This window comes from Chiroxiphia lanceolata, chromosome 18 (assembly GCF_009829145.1).
Source record: "Chiroxiphia lanceolata isolate bChiLan1 chromosome 18, bChiLan1.pri, whole genome shotgun sequence".
NCBI classification, from domain to species: Eukaryota; Metazoa; Chordata; class Aves; order Passeriformes; family Pipridae; genus Chiroxiphia; species Chiroxiphia lanceolata.
This window is the reverse complement of record NC_045654.1, coordinates 13,656,440-13,672,922: the sequence shown is the minus strand read 5'-3', so window position 1 is coordinate 13,672,922 and position 16,483 is coordinate 13,656,440. Positions and strand designations below refer to the sequence as shown.

General features: G+C 46.3%; 1 protein-coding gene across 15 annotated transcripts in view; it reads right to left on the bottom strand.

Moving 5' to 3' along the window:
- Positions 1-16,483, bottom strand: part of FBRSL1 (fibrosin like 1) — a 509,379-nt gene that overhangs the window by 23,062 nt on the left and 469,834 nt on the right. For all 15 annotated transcript variants that reach the window (XM_032705870.1, XM_032705864.1, XM_032705872.1 and 12 more), the window contains 2 exons: positions 3,956-4,352; positions 2,218-2,471 (listed from right to left, as the gene is read on the bottom strand). In XM_032705870.1, the coding sequence (XP_032561761.1) occupies positions 2,218-2,471; positions 3,956-4,352 (651 nt within the window). The remainder of the gene's footprint in view (positions 1-2,217; positions 2,472-3,955; positions 4,353-16,483) is intronic.

Here is a 16,483-nt window from a genome sequence, read left to right as displayed (position 1 = left end):
TAAAAGTGAGTTGGCAGTTCTAAGTGCTCTGATATCCAATTTCTTTAAGAGACTTGAAGTCAGACTGATAGATTTGCAGCTGGCTCCAGCCCATAGCCCTGTACCACAGCTTTGGCCTCTGTCAGCAAAAGGAAAGGCCTGGAGATGTCTGGAGAAGCGGTGTGGCACTCGGAGGAGTGGCTGCTTCACAGGAAGGACGGGATGGCCAAGGAATAACCCGGCTCCGTGCGGGGCTCCGAGCAACATCAGGGTCAGAACTAAGTTCTTGTATCTGCCAGTGATGCCTCATCCATCAGGTCCAGTCATGTAACAACACAACCAGGAGCAGAGAGCCTGAGCAGCCCTCTGGATGCCCAGACACCCCAGCTCTGTGTGCGCATGTGAGGCGGGCATGGCCCCAAAATGTCAGTCCTGCTCACAGTGCCCTCACATTCTGAAGAGAAGAGACACAAACCACTGTTTCCTCCGTGTATCCTACATCAGAGCAGCCTTGGTGCCCTTGAGCAGAGGGCAGAAACCCACGCAAGGGTTGCTCCTGTGTTACTTGTATTAGCTTTAGGTTTCAAAGAGAAGAAATGCCACCAGAAGCATTCCTGTCTCACTCTTCAGGGCTGCTCAGAAATATTGTTTGCTTTTAAGAAACTTTTATGTGAATGACAACAGAAGCTCCTGGCTCTGCAGCACTCTGTATTGATTTTATGATGTGCCACTTTGCAGGCATTTCATATAGTGCAGACAAGAGGCATTTCACTGTCTGCAGGGTTAGACGCCCAGACCTTTCCCTCCACTAACTTAGGCTTCTCCTACTTAAATCGCAGGAGAAATCCTTTTAGTAGGAGCAAGACTGTTACTGTTTCCTGGCAAGCTGCTGAATGTGAATAGGTCACTTGATCTTGCACCTCCTGAAGTTAATGGTGAAAACATACTTGCTTTCAGTGACTGCAATATCATGCTTTTAGTGAGCGCTTTGCTATTTCCTTTTGCAATGCTTTCAAAGTCTCCATCACAGTAGTCCTTTGCCTTAAACAGGGGAAGCAATGAATAGGTCTCCCACAGCGCTGCCAACATCTTCCCAGCCATGTGGTTGAAATTCTAGATGGTGCCAGGGCCCGTGAAAGCCGCCAGCTTTGGCCTATGTGGTCCTGCCTCTGGCTAGGAACCCACAGCACTTTTGGCTATCACGGTTCTGAGAGCTCACTTTGGACCAGTTCATGTTTTTTCTTTCACTTAAAGAAGCAGTTATAAATAATGAGACATTATTCAGCTACTGGAAGAAAAAAAAAGGGGATGCAAGGCCATCAGATTTTTCCACAGCAAATCTGCCCTTTCCTTATTCCTTTAACTGACTTTATAGGAAACACAGGGTGCGTTTTTTGCAAAATGCTTGTCCTGTTTAATCCCTGCTGAGTTAGTTGTGGAGTCAAATGCCAGATCAAAAGGAGGCCCCAGCAAGTGAAAGTTGCTGAGAAGTCTCCAGCTGCCAGGGTCTCTTCCAGGGACAGCTGTAGGCTAATGGATAAGCCATAAACAGGGCGTTCAGGGCAGAAGTGACAAATAATGGGGGCCAGGGTGAACAAAGGAAACTTTTTAAAAGGACGCAAAGACTGTGAGAGTTGAACAGTAGAGCTTGTCAGCTGAGCTGCCCCTGACTCGGACAGAAAGGCCATGGAGCCATGGACACAGCACTGGTGCTGCTGCAGGCAGAGGATCCTGCTCTGCCAGCAGGATGTGCTGCTGGTTGAAGGATCAGAGCAGGGGATTCAGTCAGATTCAAGTGTTCAGTTACAACAACTGTTTGGGACAATTAGAAACAGTATTTTCACATAAGTTCCAACAGTAGCAGCTTTCATTAGAGTGGGGAGAGAGGAGAAGGGGAGAATGGCAAACTCTGCATCAGTTCCTTGTTAATCTAAAAAACGCCTGATGACTGGAATGCCACACTGCGCAACTCACACCCTAAAAAGGACCTTTTTTTTTTTTAAATTTTTGTTCTGAAGACTTCTTATAGGAAGCTACAGCGCTGTGCCTACAATCCCTCATCTGGTGAAGCACGTGCAGGTGTCCTACCTGTTTCCCAAGCACTGCCCCAGTCCCAGCGCTCGCTGCCCACGGAGGGCTCTGTGCCACGGGGTTGTACCTGCCCACCAGCCAGCCCATCTCTCCACACCCTCCAGCGCATGCACGGCAGATCAGCCCTGGCAGAAGAAGGGAACCTACCCGCAGGGTGCCCTGGTATCACGAGGCTGTTGGTGGGTAACGCTGGTGGAGGTGGCAGCGTGGGTGGGGTGGCGAACATGGCCGGATGGTGCTGGTGCTGGGTCTGCGATCTGAGAGAGAAGTGCGAGGTAGCAAGATTGGAGATGGAGAGGGGCAGAGCCGGGCCGGAGGAATGGTGAGGAGGAATCTGGGGCGACAGCGGAAGGTGTTTCGGGAGGCTGATGCTTGTTGCACTGCTAGCACTGCTGCTCCGGCTGCAGAGAGAAAAAGATGGGAGGGAGAGGGGGGAGAGAGACAGAGGATGTTACCTTACAAGACTGAAACAGTGTAAGAATACACTGGCAGGAACACCACAACAATGAACACCCATCTCCCTAAGCTACGCTTTTGCTTGTCTTAATGGTAATGGAGGCAGTTAATGAATCTTAATGAACTTCTCCAACAGGGCAGGATGGGCCTGGGGCCCTCAGGAGTGATGTTTCCTCTGGTGCTTCAGCCCTCGTGGCTATCTTTGAGATGCTGATGATGGCCACAGAGGCAGCTGGATTTTGCACCTTTCTTTAGCCTCTGATGACCTTGCAGTGGCCACGTATGCCCTTAAGATCACATGATGCCATGATTCAGATCTCTTTTTCTGTTGCTCTGGGTGTGCAGAGTTGCACAGTGCCAGTGACTCTGGGACCACGTTGTATCTGCTGTGCAGCTGCAGTCACACAAACATGTAAAGGCACACCATGCTAATAGTTTTTCTCATAATAATGAGCATTTTACATCTTCTTCTATTATTATTACTACACTGCAAATGATCTAAGTTTTGTGGGCTGAAACACACTATCACTGCAGTTAATAGTTGTGTAATTCCCACAATATCGGTTATTTGTTGCAATCTAAACCTCTGAGAGATCTTGAATAGTTTGAGATATTATTCACCATTTATACTGTGGTAGCATTTACACGGTAAAACCACAACAGAGCTCAAGTATGCAGGATACTATGAAATACACATTAATAGCAGCTCTCTGTATTCATATTCTGACCTTTGTGTAGCCAAATATTATGCTTTAAATCAGTTTTCTCATCTTGTTTAAACAAGCTTATCTCTTGTTTGGGAGGCAAGGCATGTTTTCTGTACCAGCAAAAAGACTACACGGGTTCCAGTTGACTGACTAAACTCTCTTCTCTAGAAATGTTTTATCCATGCCATTTTCACCCATCCCACTTACTGGATGGAGGCAATTTAAACAGCAGAGCTAAGCCTCCTGTTAGATCTGGACATGTTAGGTGGAAGTAGATTTCTCAGCCCACATTCAAAGGGACACAACTTTTTCTGATACAGGTATCCCTCTTTTGATGCTGGTGAACCAAAAAAACTGATAACTAAGAACACACGTACTTCAATGGAAGTACTTCTTAACATGAAACAAGGGTGTTTTGCTCAAACTGAAAGCACCTTAAATTTCTAAGGAGAGAATTAGCCAGCTCTCCCAAGACAGTGCAAATTCCTCTAGAAACCGGACTTAAACTGGACATGCCTTTCTCTCAGAACAGGAGCATTAATCACATGTTTCAGATGCACTGATCCGTGACTGCTGGAAAATCCAGCCTGTGGATTGAGCCCACAAAGCCCAACATCCAAACATGGACCATCTTACCCAGATGAGTGCTCATCTCACCTATTCCTACCCCAAGCTCGAGCCCAGCAGCAGCATGAGGATGACACGAGCGTCCCTTCCCCTACCTGATATTATTGAGTCCGTTGTGGGCCACCTGGTGATGCACTTGGTAGTTGAGAGGCGGAGGGATGTGGCTCGGAGGCTGGCTCCGAAGGTCAGGGATTAGCTGAGGCTGCGACTGCGGCCGAGGTTGAGGTTGTGACTGTGGCCGAGGCTGCGGCTGAGGCGTGAGCCTTGGTGGTGCTGGTGCTGAAATCACTGGCTCCTTCTTCAACAGCGGGCTTGCTCTGGCACTTGACGTGGGCGCTGAGGAAGTAGAAGTCACAACGGCAGCTACTGGCTGGGGGCTGGGGATGGGCAGGGCGAAGGGCACGTCGGTGCTCAGTTCCCGGCTCCGCTCTAGCCCAGACACCTTTGGGACATTGGCTGCTTTCGCTTCTGGCTTGTCATTCAAGGTGGGACCTGATGGAGCAACGAGAAAGAGAACAAAGCGCAGGATGAAAGGTTTGCATTTCTTTCCCTGCTTGGTGGAACACACGCCTGGGAAAAAACAAGTCATGTTGGAGCTCGTGGGAGCGTCGTGGGAGCGCTGCCGCCACAAGATGGATGTGTGTTTGTATCTGTCCTTCCACTGTCCTTGACTGGCCAGTCTACAGTACTTTCAGCATGTGTGAGAGACTTAGCTGTCATTAGATGAATGCATACTACAGAGAACATCCAGCTCTGTGACTCCTTCCGAGTCCCAAGGTTGGGTACAGCAGGAGTGTGAACATGTCTCAAGTTACTGCTACAGTATTTCCTGCTCCATGAAGTTTTAAGGCTGATAATGAACTCATGAACACAAGCCTGACCATTATGACATTACACTTTCTCAACGCTCTTTCAGGGTAACCCACATTGCATTTAGGCTCAGCTCCAGCTACGACACACTGACCCAAGCACTAATCATTAGTGATAACCCCACCTGTCTTCAAGGGAGGAGACTACCCGGGATGTCTGTGTGGGAAGTTCAGTGAGCACCCAAGTGTAGTCCTGCTCACTGTAAGCATGGCATGCCAAAACAGCAGGAATACTGTGACCTTGCAAAATGCACAGTGGGAATTCCATACGGAATTACTCCTTCTCTGATGCCAAATACTGCTGTTTTTTATAATTAAGTTAAACAAAGCAGCCCAAAGGGTTAAAAGGCTGGAAAGGGAAAAGGGAGGACAGGAGAGATATTTCAGATCAAGCAGTATCCAAAAGGTCAAAGACAACTGAAAAGACCAACATGAAAGCAATTCAACTCCCACTGTAACTCCCTTTTTGACCTAATCTGTGTATCCAAGAAAAGCTCTTCAAGGGTTACAAGAATTGATGCTGTGGATGTGTTTCACATGCACACGTCCCACCCTGCACACACAGCTCTTCTGACTGTTAGGATACATGTTTTTGTGACCCACCAAAACGTGTCGGGGGCTGTTTGCATTCTGCTGGCTTGCAGATATGTGAGAGATGCTACCTACTCTCATTAACATGCTCCCAACACCCTCACAAACAAATTCCACCTTTGAAACTTTCCCATCTCATCAAAGGACCGAGCCAGTTCCTGATGTAGGAGGTGGAAATAACACACAACACACACCACGAGCTAATTCTGGCCGTGCAGATGCTCTGACCAGGCGTTTGTGACCCAGCCCAGGCAAGGCCAGAGCCCTCAGTGCTGCTCTGAGGACCTGAGCACCCTCGTGCCGGTGGCAGATGAGAGGAGGACAGCGATGAATCAGAGCCTGCAGAACACCAGCTCATGTTCTGTACCCAAAGTGCCCACGTGGGGATGGCATCTCCTTCCCTGAGATAAAAGGCAGCTTCCCACACTGCTTCTGGCTCTGCTTGCACTCTCACCATAGCACCATTTCCTTCAGCCCTCAGTCAATCAAGTCATCACTACATATGTATAAATTCAGAACATGAGAAGACAAATGGAAACATAGGAACCATATTTATCAGTTGAAAATGTCTGAGGTCTTGTGGCCTCAAACCCACAAATAACAGGAAAAGAAGCCTTTCCAAACACCAGTGTTTTGGCTGGCAAGAAGTACTATCAACCCTGTACTTTACAGCACCTTATACATCTTTACAGGTTTGACACAATGTCTGGAGGTCCTACATTATTCTCTACAATAAATATGAGGCTAACTCTCATTTCAGTGAATTTGTTTTTCAAATATGAGTTCATGCATCACAGGTACCCTGGTTGTGAGATGTAACTAGACTTGGTTCCAATGCTACTTAGAATTTATTTCTAAAATCAAATTCTCATCGCTCTTGTGCACCACTATTTTTTATAATGCCACCTATGTTTGTAAATGTTCCTCAGATTTTATTACTAACAACTTTAAAATTGTCATTGCCTAGTCAAGCCAGGGTTCCCCACACTGCTTTTTGGAGGAAGCATATTCCCAGCTGTAGATCCCACTGTTTTTCGGGAGCTACCCATTAAAAGCAACTGGGTTTCATTCCAGAGCAGAGGTTTCCTCAGAGCCCATTAGCTCTTTCTACCCAACAGGCCTCCTCCTACAGAGTTAAACTTCATATTGGGTAATTATGGGCAATGTAGACTAATGGTGTATATTCAAAACACACTGGCACCACAAAAGTTAGTTGAGTAAAAAGTCAATTAGATCCAAAACAAATCAATGAAGTCCCACATTAAAAGCAGCTGTTTGACCAGTTTTATGTACAACTATCGATTCCCTGTGGTTTCAGCATTAGTTCTCATTTGCAGTTTTCTCAAAGCAAAAGCTCAGGCTCCCTTGCTGACTGAATTGACCAGCCAGCCTGGTTGTGTTTGTTAGTTCTAGGGGTACATGACTAATTTCTGCTGCCAACTCCCATCTCTCAGGCTGCAGGACTGCAATGTTTTTGTGTTTCATTCAAGACAACAATGAAAATATCCACATGCTTGTTTTCCCCCTTTCCCAGAAAAGCCGCAGGCACGAGTGTGAGTATCTTCTCTCCTGCTGCACAAAAGCAGGAGCCCTGACAAAGACATGGAGGGAATTCATGGGCAAGGGTGGAGAAACATTCGAGCCAGTGGAATCCCCAAGCCTTCTCAGCCACCACCCAGGAATGGGCAAAGCCCCGTGTTTTGGTGACTTGCCATTTCTCTTTCTGATGGCTGCCATGTACACATGGAAGTCTCTGAGCTACCTTGCCTGGAATCCCTCAGAAAGTTAATGATTTTAACAAGAGATGTTGCCCATTCTGATCAGGGCCTCAAACTCTGCAGTTTCTCCACAGGATGCCTGAATACCCCTCCTAAGGGAACTACACTCCTGTGTGCCCAAGCTGTGACCAGGCTGAGTGCTGCTCACATATGGAGATGTCCCAAGGAAAGCAACCAAATATTTGCTTTTGTGCAAGTGTTCAACTGAGATCCTTTCAGAAATTTCTGTTCTTGGGCTCCTCATCGAGCCCTTCTGAGCAGATGGACCCATGGAGCTGAGCACAACTGCCCCAACAAAAACACAGGCCCACCCGGCCACGCCACAGCGTTCTAGAGGCAAAAAATGTGTTTATTTTTACCAAGTCCTAGAGTAATTTTCATGCTTAATGATAACAGGCTGAGCCAATTTGACAGTCAGCTCCAATAATTCAACCTTAATTAAACCTGAACGCATGTCAGTTCAGCTTGTCCCTTCACAGGAAATCTGACATTTGTAATGATTCATGTTTCAGCCATGCTATGGGAAGGTTGGATCACATCTGCCATTCTCCACCATGCAGAGCGCTACCCCTTTTCAGCATGCCAACTTTTGTTTATTTTCTAACCAAACACTTTGGACTTCTTCCATTGAGAGGTTTTCTTAAATGAACAGACAGTGAAACATGTCTTGATCTCGGGGATGAATGATGACTGAGTGCGAGAGACAGGGGAGGGAGGGCTGAAACTGCTCTAACAAGAAAAATAACAACAACCTGGGATTAGTAATTCTTGCCTCCTTGATCAACTAATTTGTTCATTTGGAGCGTTGCAAAACGCTAACCTTCCTACGTCTTGGGCTACATCCAATTCCAGCTTAGGCTGGCAAAGATGAAAACTTTACCATTTTTAAAAGCACAGAGAGCTTTAGCTAGTGCTGGTGTAAATCTGCGGGAATCAGAGGTGAAGTTTAAGGGAAACCCTAAAGTCAACTACAGTTTAAATTGCTGTATAAAGAGGGTTTCAAAAGGAGTCACCTGAACCTGAAAGACCATCAGCCAATATCCCATGTGAAACTTGCCTGAATTCAGAATCTGTGACTGGAATAGCCGTGCACTGCCCATCCCCAGGGCTGTACAGGGTGACATGCCTGCCAGTGTGTAACTACATGGCATCGCAGGCTAAACACAATACAGAAAGTCCCAGACACAAATTAAACCTTTCTGTTACAGGAATTTGCTTTCAAGCTGATTAAGAGTAGCTCAAGTGCAAGGGATTAAACATGTAAAGGCTGCTTTGAGAACTCCAATAAGCAGTTGCTGTGTTATACAAACAGTACTTAGGGCAACAGCAGTTCCAGCCCTGCCTCTTGCTCTTTGCAAGCTGCTGGTTGCTGCTGAAAGGAGACTGTCAACACACGTACAATGTGATTGGAAATAATCTAATCTTGCTTGCACGCCTTTCCTTTGTCTCTTGAAAAAAAGAAAAGTGGAGTCATTCAGACGGCTTTCTGCAGTCTCCCTGCAGCCTCCCTCGTTGCATTCAAACAGCAAGGGTGACGGGGTGATGCGAGAAAGAAATTCCTCTCCTACATCCATCAATGACATCTTTACCAATGGCAATTTCCCAAGAAACACAACAAGCACCATCTGCAGCCCATCTATCCACCCCGTACACATCCCTAAAAACAGACACAGGCCAGGCTGGCTATGATGAACCCTGCTCCATATTACAATTCCAGCAAGAAATGCTGCAAAAGCATCACCACAGGAATTATATGTGGCGAGAAGCTGAGTATTTCAGAGCGTGTTGATGAGTCCCAGAGAAGAGTTTGGAAGCATCAGCAAGGGGAACTAGTAAAGAAAAGCATGATTTTACAGCAGCAGGCCAAAACAAAGAAGTAACTAAAGGAGTGCATTCAGTGAACATCAGTAAACATTTAGTGTTTTATTTTATTTTATATTGAATTTTAAGACTGCTGCATAATGTATTGTGGATATGTAACACAACATAAGCACAAGATTGCATTGGCAGCGATAACAGTGACACTGCTAGAGTGCTTACAAGTGAAAATCAATATTTAAGTGCTAATTCTTTATCCCTAGCTGGCTTTTGCTTTTATATAGATGGCTTTTTCATTGCATTTTAGGAGGGTAGCACTACTTAAGACATTAAATGATTAGGCTGGTTTGCAAAGGCAAGGCAAGCAGAGCTACAATACAGAAGCACCCAACATATGGGGCACAGAGTTCCTCCAGCTATTTTAACACAAATCAGCTCAAGATAAGAAATAAAGACCTGGGACTTGCACATCTAACTGCTGTCTGGAAGGGTCCATGGTGTGTAAAGTGAATGATTTTCAGCACTGAGAAGCAAAAGCCAAGTTGCCATCGAGACAGCAGAACTACACCCATCAGGCTGCAGCAAAACAACGTTCTCCTGCAGTGTGGGCTCCTCTGAACACCACGGGCTGCTGGTGGGCTCTCCACGAATAATTACAGTGTTTTCTCACAGAGGAAAGTAAGCTGAGTTCGAGCACAAACCCTCACACCTGGCTCTGAGCCTGCACTGCCGAGCTGGCCTTTGTTCCTGGCACTGCTCCCCCAGCCCATCCCTGAGACCCAGTGCTGCCTTGGCTTCCAGCGGGAAGCTCCTTCCCAGCCCGGTCTGGATTCGGCCCCTATCACTCAGTTCATTTGTAGAGAGCTGTCTGTCAAGTCACATCGCTTTGCTGCAATCTGAAACACCCTCCCAACAGCTGCCACTATCAATTACTCTCCCAGACAGCCCTGACTATCAGGAAGAGAACTGGAGCGAGCACTTGCCAGTTTTAATAAACTGTGTTGCCCAAGTCATTTAACCTGCTAGATTGCTGTATGCTGGGGCTGTAACAAGCCTTCAGCTTTTCAACCCAGAAGAAAGCAGCAGTGGCAAAAAGCTGTCAGCTTGGTCCTCGGAATTAACTTCCAAGGGTGTCTTCCCCCAGCCTCCCTTCCGAAGTGCCCGAGTTTAAAAGTGAAATATCTTCGAGTCATTTTCATAATGTCACGACACGGAAGGCAGCTCACATTTTTAACAGAACCAGCAACTCTCGGGAGTGAAGGGCTGACATGCTCCACGACTTTCATGTTAGGAGCACTCCTGAGCAGAGAGAGCTCCTCTCACACCCACATGGACATGACCTGTGGGCACTCCCCAGTGCTGGCTCTGCACCTATCCCTCACCACCATCCCAGTCAGGGGCTCCAGGATGCCCTGACCACCTCCAGTTACAGCTTCTCTCCCCATCAAAAACTCTAATGTGGCAAATTCACATTTACTTCGTTTCTTTCAGGACCAGTAGGAAAGATTTCCTACAGAAACATTTATTTAAAATCAAAACACTTCCATCCAGATCAGTGTTTCCAGTTTTTGGCTCACATATATACCAAGATGTGAACGTTAATCAAAAAGAAAAGGTCTACCATCATTAGGATTAAATTGGCACACAGGAATCTGCACATCCACCAGAAAGCTTACTGGACTCTGCAAATCAAAAAGAAGATTTAGACCCACTATGCTAAATGTTTTCCTTGGCCAGCTCCAGAGATAAGAGCCTTTGTTGTGAAAGCTTGTAGCACAGAAAGGTTCCACCCCCTCCCCCAGAAATTGAGAGCAACAGCATCAGGACCTATGGACTTGACGCCGATTTGCTGCTTTATGGTTCTTTAATGGGATGTTTTATTCCTGGAGATTTGGGAGCTTTCCATGCTCTACTGAGGCATGTTAGCTGTAAGCATGCATGATGACACACCAGGGCTGCAGGAGCCGAATGAAAATGGGTGCCAAACACAAGGATTGGGGCCACAGCACAAAGAAGGAGGATCACCATTCAAATCCCCCCGAAGTAAGTCACACTGCATTTCCCCAGCAATGCTGCTTCTGGCAACGTCTCAATGCAAAGCTGAAACTGGATTTGCAGCTAAAGCACCTACTGTGGATGCTGGCGCTGTAATGAGATTGAAAGTTTCATACAGGCTTTTTAATCCAGGGCTATAATGGTGGATCAGATGGGTTGAATCTCCTCAGCGCTGCTCCTAAGCAGATGCTGAGTGCCTACAAACCAGTGACGTAGGAGCCACTCTATTTCCCTGGCCAGAAGACATTGCTAAAGCTTCTTGTAGTTCCTAAAGGTGTGTTTGTCTTGTTTGGTTCTGGTTTTTTTACCTGTGATGGCACATTGTGCCCCTCATCCGAGTGACAGACCCGCAACACAGTAAATGAGCTGTTTAGAAAGACACCCCTCCAAAGATGAAAGCAAGCAAGCACACATCCTCAGCTCCAGATGGGAGCTTTTAAACAGACAGAACTGCTACATACCAAGGAATCTTATGATTTTAATTAGGCAAACAAGGGCAAATAATAAACCATCAACTACTACATTACAGGAGAAAATGTACTACTTTTGCTGTTTGAAATCCTTATTGATTCCCATCTAGCCTGCGAGTGAGTTATTAATCACTCCAATTAAATCATGAACACAGGTCTTTACGCTGAAATTGAACCCCCAACAATAGATCAATAACTCAAACCTCCAAGAGCAATTACTGCTCAGCATAATAGAGCAGCCTGTTACAGAGAGCTCCATGCAGACCACAATTCCCTCTGTCATATCCTTCACAGGCAGTGCAAACAAACTGGGAAAAGAAAGATTTTATAACTATTATTTTCAAAATAAACAGACATCTGCTTAGAGTTACCTAATCTCTCTCACATCACAGAGGCAGATCTGCCAAGGTCACATTGGAGACATGATTACATTTTTTCACAATTTGTTATTCTAGCAAAGCCCTGATAAGATTGAACTATTGAAGTTCACACTCTGGTTTAATTTCAAGAGGTTAAATGCCAAATCCTTTTCTTATTGCTACAAGGAAGGGATCTGCCAGGCTGCATAATACCCTGTGTGGGCTAAGACAACAATTTTGTTTCATCTGCACAGTCTTATGAAGGTTTTGACTTTATTTTTTTTTTAAATGACATCAGAGAACTCCAAACTCCCAAAGAATGATTTAAAGTAAAATCAGAAAGTGAGATTATTCCGGAGGAGCGTGAATGACCTTTCAGATGGTCCAGCCTGGAGAAGTTAAGTCAACGTCTGGCTGAGAAAGCACACTTGCTAACCAAAACCAGGAAAAGGCAGGAAAGAACATTCTGAAACACCAGATCATCTCTGCTGGGAACAGGAGATGATTGTCCTAACCAGCCAAGCGTATGCAGGGTCACAAAAATCCCCATCTCTGCCTTGGAAGACAACTGATGCTTGTCCTGATGCAAGGAAAAGAGGAACCATCCTCACTCGGACTCTCGAGTGCCCTTTAACTCCCTGTCCTTTCCAGGTGAGAGCCGTTTTTCTGCACACATCCTTGCTTTGACAGGCTGGCCCCTTCCAGCAGGCCCCTGAGCCCAATCCATCACCCTTCCTCAGGGGAGCTATTGGCAGCCAATTAAGTGGTGATGGACCCACACCACTGAGCTAATCAAGATGAGTTCATACCCTACCCTTCAGACTAAGGGCACTGGCTCCTGTCCACCATGGGTGTCACATTACTGCTGCTTCCCTTGTCACTCACCGTTGGATATGCTGGAACAGCCTTGGACAAGCTCAGCACACACGGAAAAATGACACCAGATCAGGCAACAGGAGCAGGTAAGGGGGCAGACAGGTAAAGGCCAATAGACTGCGGCAAATATCAGCAAGAGGGAAGAGCGTTTCAACCAAAGGCTGCTGCAGGTTCTGCTAGAGGCAGGTCCTCTTTCATGGAAACACGGTGGCATCAAGCTGGCTGTGCAGCCCTGGAAGCCAGCAAAACATCCACAGGACCAGCGGGAGGGATGTGCAGGGAACACGCAGAGCACAGAGGACTGAAGATGCCACGGAAGAAAACTCACCTGGAGATCTTTGATAAACAGCCACAAAACCTGCCCATTCCCCACATGTTTTGTGCCTTCCAGACCCACTGTTACAGCACTTTGTTTAGGAGGCTCTTGGCTACATTCTGCTATTTAAATTTTTAGGGATAACAAGGACAGCAGCAATAATTTCTGCTGGATTTCAGTCTGCAGTGGTCCTCGCTAGTTGTCAGACTGCAGAGGACCCACTGCATGCAACGTGTGCAGTCAGTATGTGAAGTGCCAAAGCTGGTTTTCTGGCCCAGGGAAGCCAAACCTCAAAGACGCAAAAGGGTGGAAAACAGATCTGTTTAGAAATGGCCTCAGTAACTTCACTAAGGTCCACACCTGATGTTGTGGCTGGAGTTCTGAGAATGGAAAGTTGTGCTGCAATGTCACACAGTGTCTGCTGAACAGGCACTGAGAGACTGACCATGCACAAACAAGCAAAATCCCATCTCGTTTATTTGTTATGTCCAGCCCTCACAGTTCAGTAACTGCTGTCACATTAGTGCTAATACACTTATAATTTGTGAAAACAACACTTGAGATCGAGTGCTTGTCAAGTGGGGCCACTGCCTTCCAACCAGCAGCTCCTCATACCCTACAGTCTCCCATTGCCCTCCCTCCGCATTCCCAGGCTCCAGGAGGCACCTTCCAGGGAGATCCCTCCCCTGGATTTAGTAGCAGCACATCACTACTCTAAATCAACACGTTTAGCTGTTACCAAATTGCCTCCATTTTGCTGGCAGTTGTGCAGTAGCACCTCTTTCCATTAACCTGGTTGAGAATCTAGGGTCAAGATGAAGAGAAACTGGAAGAATTTCCCTGCAAGTTCAGGAGCAATAAGCTCTCCCATCTCACACCTCTTGGCATGGTCAAAATCCAGCTCCAGACCTGCTTGAATGGTGTCTTAAGAAAAAATTGAGATATTGAAATTAACAGACTGAATACATTAACAACATTTCCAGTTGCATCATGGATAATTAAAATATTTAAGGGACAAGCTGCAAGTTGTTAATCAAGGAACGTTTACTTGAATGGTGTGTGCCCTTTGGATTTGGTCCCTATGGCAACCAAATATTCACTCCAAAAGGATGAGCTGGAAGAAGGATGTCAGGAGCTGCCTCAACATTTTAATTCACGGAGTGAGCAATGAATAAATACAGCTCCTGACAGCACAGCACAGGCAAAAAAGGTTCATAAACAGCATCAGGAAGTCACAGATGGCCTTTTGCTTCTTTTTAAGACTGAAAAAGTTCACTCTTCCTTTAAAAACACACCCACTGTAAAGATCAAGAAAATTGGACTGTGCTGCACGTGAATCGCATGTATTAGCTACTGATAACAAAAGGGCTACAAGAGAGGAGCTTTTCTTCACTTCAGTTCTCAATCCTTGATTTTTTGCAATTTTGTTTCCACTGCCCACACTGGAAGATGTTGCGTCTTCAGAAAAATCTTTTCTGTCCCCCCTGGTGCCACAGGAACCACATTTTGAGAACACAACAGCATGTGAAGGATGCCTTTGCAGGATGCTTGGAAAGAAAAATGTGAGGGATGACTGGTTTTTCCTTCTAAACAGGAAGAGAGGTTTGGTATGCAATAAGGAACAGAACACTTCACTGCACTGCAGAAGGCAAACTCCTTCAGCATGATCTCAGTGTGTGAAGTGCAGCTGCAAAGCTCCTTCCAGCTTTCTCCTTTGATGAAGTGTGAATTCTTCAATGGGCAGTAGAAATTTTGGAAATACTTCAGTGACGGATAGGCTGGAGGATAATGTATGATCTGGCATCTAATAAGACCTAAGAGAGGAACACTGTGTCGTGCACTGCAATGGAATCACACCTTATTAATGGAAAGGTGCTCTTGAATCTCTTCTTGTGTGAGGGTTTATGGCTGCGGAAAAAAAGTCTTTCAAGGCTGGAGAGTGCAAGGCTGCATGGATTGCTGAGATGCCAGCCATAATGAGCAGAAAGCCTCACACAGGACCTCAGGACTTGCAAATCCACATGTTTGCCCTACACTCCTCCTCCCATTGACTCCTTGGAGTCTCTTTACACCCACTGCAGTGGCCCTGCAATGAGCATCAGGCATAAGCACAACAATTTCTACAAGGCTGCTGCATGGAATCTGCTGCAGGTTGTCACGGCCATGGAAGACCCTTGTGACTCTGCCATGCAGGAGGCTCCTCACTGCAGTGAGGGACAGTCACTCAGGACAGCACTCACTGCCCTACTGACTGAGCTATTTGGCTTTCTTGGTGCCAGGGGTTTGCAGGGAGCCCCTGCAGCACATGGCTCTGTCCTGTCCCACTCCCCAGGCAGAGCCACAGCTCTCACAAACCCCACGTTACCCTCTGAGCTGGATTTGGGCAGGCACTGCCACAGCACTAACCTCTGTCTTCGGCAACAAACAAGTACAGGCTCAGACTCTTGTAAGGATAATCACAGGAATGGCCTCAGACGAAACTGCTGCACGTTTTTATTTCAGTATTGGGTGAAAGGAAGAGAGAAGTATCTGGGCTTAGCCTGCAGGTACTTTTCCAAGACAGTAATTGCTGCATAATTCATATTCTTGTTTTCACATGTTTGCCATGTGTACCAACAATTCCACTGAATTCACTCTAAGTTTTTCCCTCAAGTTCTCTCCATGTCACAGTTTTTCCAAACTGCAGAAACACAAACAAGCCAAAATCCAGCACTAAGCAGCAACTTGGGTTTGGCAAATTCCTGTAATCCCAGATTCTTGCACATTAGGAGGGGACAGTGGGGTCCAAGCTAATTCTTGAGAGTTTCCACTCCCCATTAGCACAGCAGACATCTTTCACTCATTAGATCTGTATTTTCCTGCAAGCAGTTCTCTGTGATGTCAGAATTGAGTCTTTGTATGTCTACCCAAAGCCACCTGCTCCCCCCATCAACTCCAGATCCCACAGGCTGGAGGAGTGCTGCCCTCTACATGAGGGAAGGCTCAGAAATAATAAGTATTTGTGACTGATAGGAAATCTCAGCACAGTAAGAAGCAATTTATAGCTTCCGCAGCAAGGAGGCTCACAGAGAAGTGGCAGCAACGATGCAGGTCCTCAACTCAGCCCCTCAGCAATGGTTTGAGGCACCTTTACTCATATTAAATTGGAGATGACATCCAGGTCCTTGCAGGGAGGGGAAATGCATTTGTTCTAAAGGACCCCAAATGGTTAATCAATCCAACAATTACAAATGAAACGCCTCATCTCTCCAGGGGCAGAATCCAAGTTCTGGTGCCACTGGTTTTGAGGACACAATATGGTTTTGTTTTTGAGGACACCACTCCAAACTGCCAGCGGTTAGTTGCAGGGAACCACCTCCTCCCACATTAACATATTCATTTGCAAAATCTATCACATATGTTGCGTGCAAACCGGCTGAGAGTTGATTCAGCTCTGACAGCATGAGAGCCTCTAGCCTAAATATCTGAAAGTAATAAAATCCACACCATCC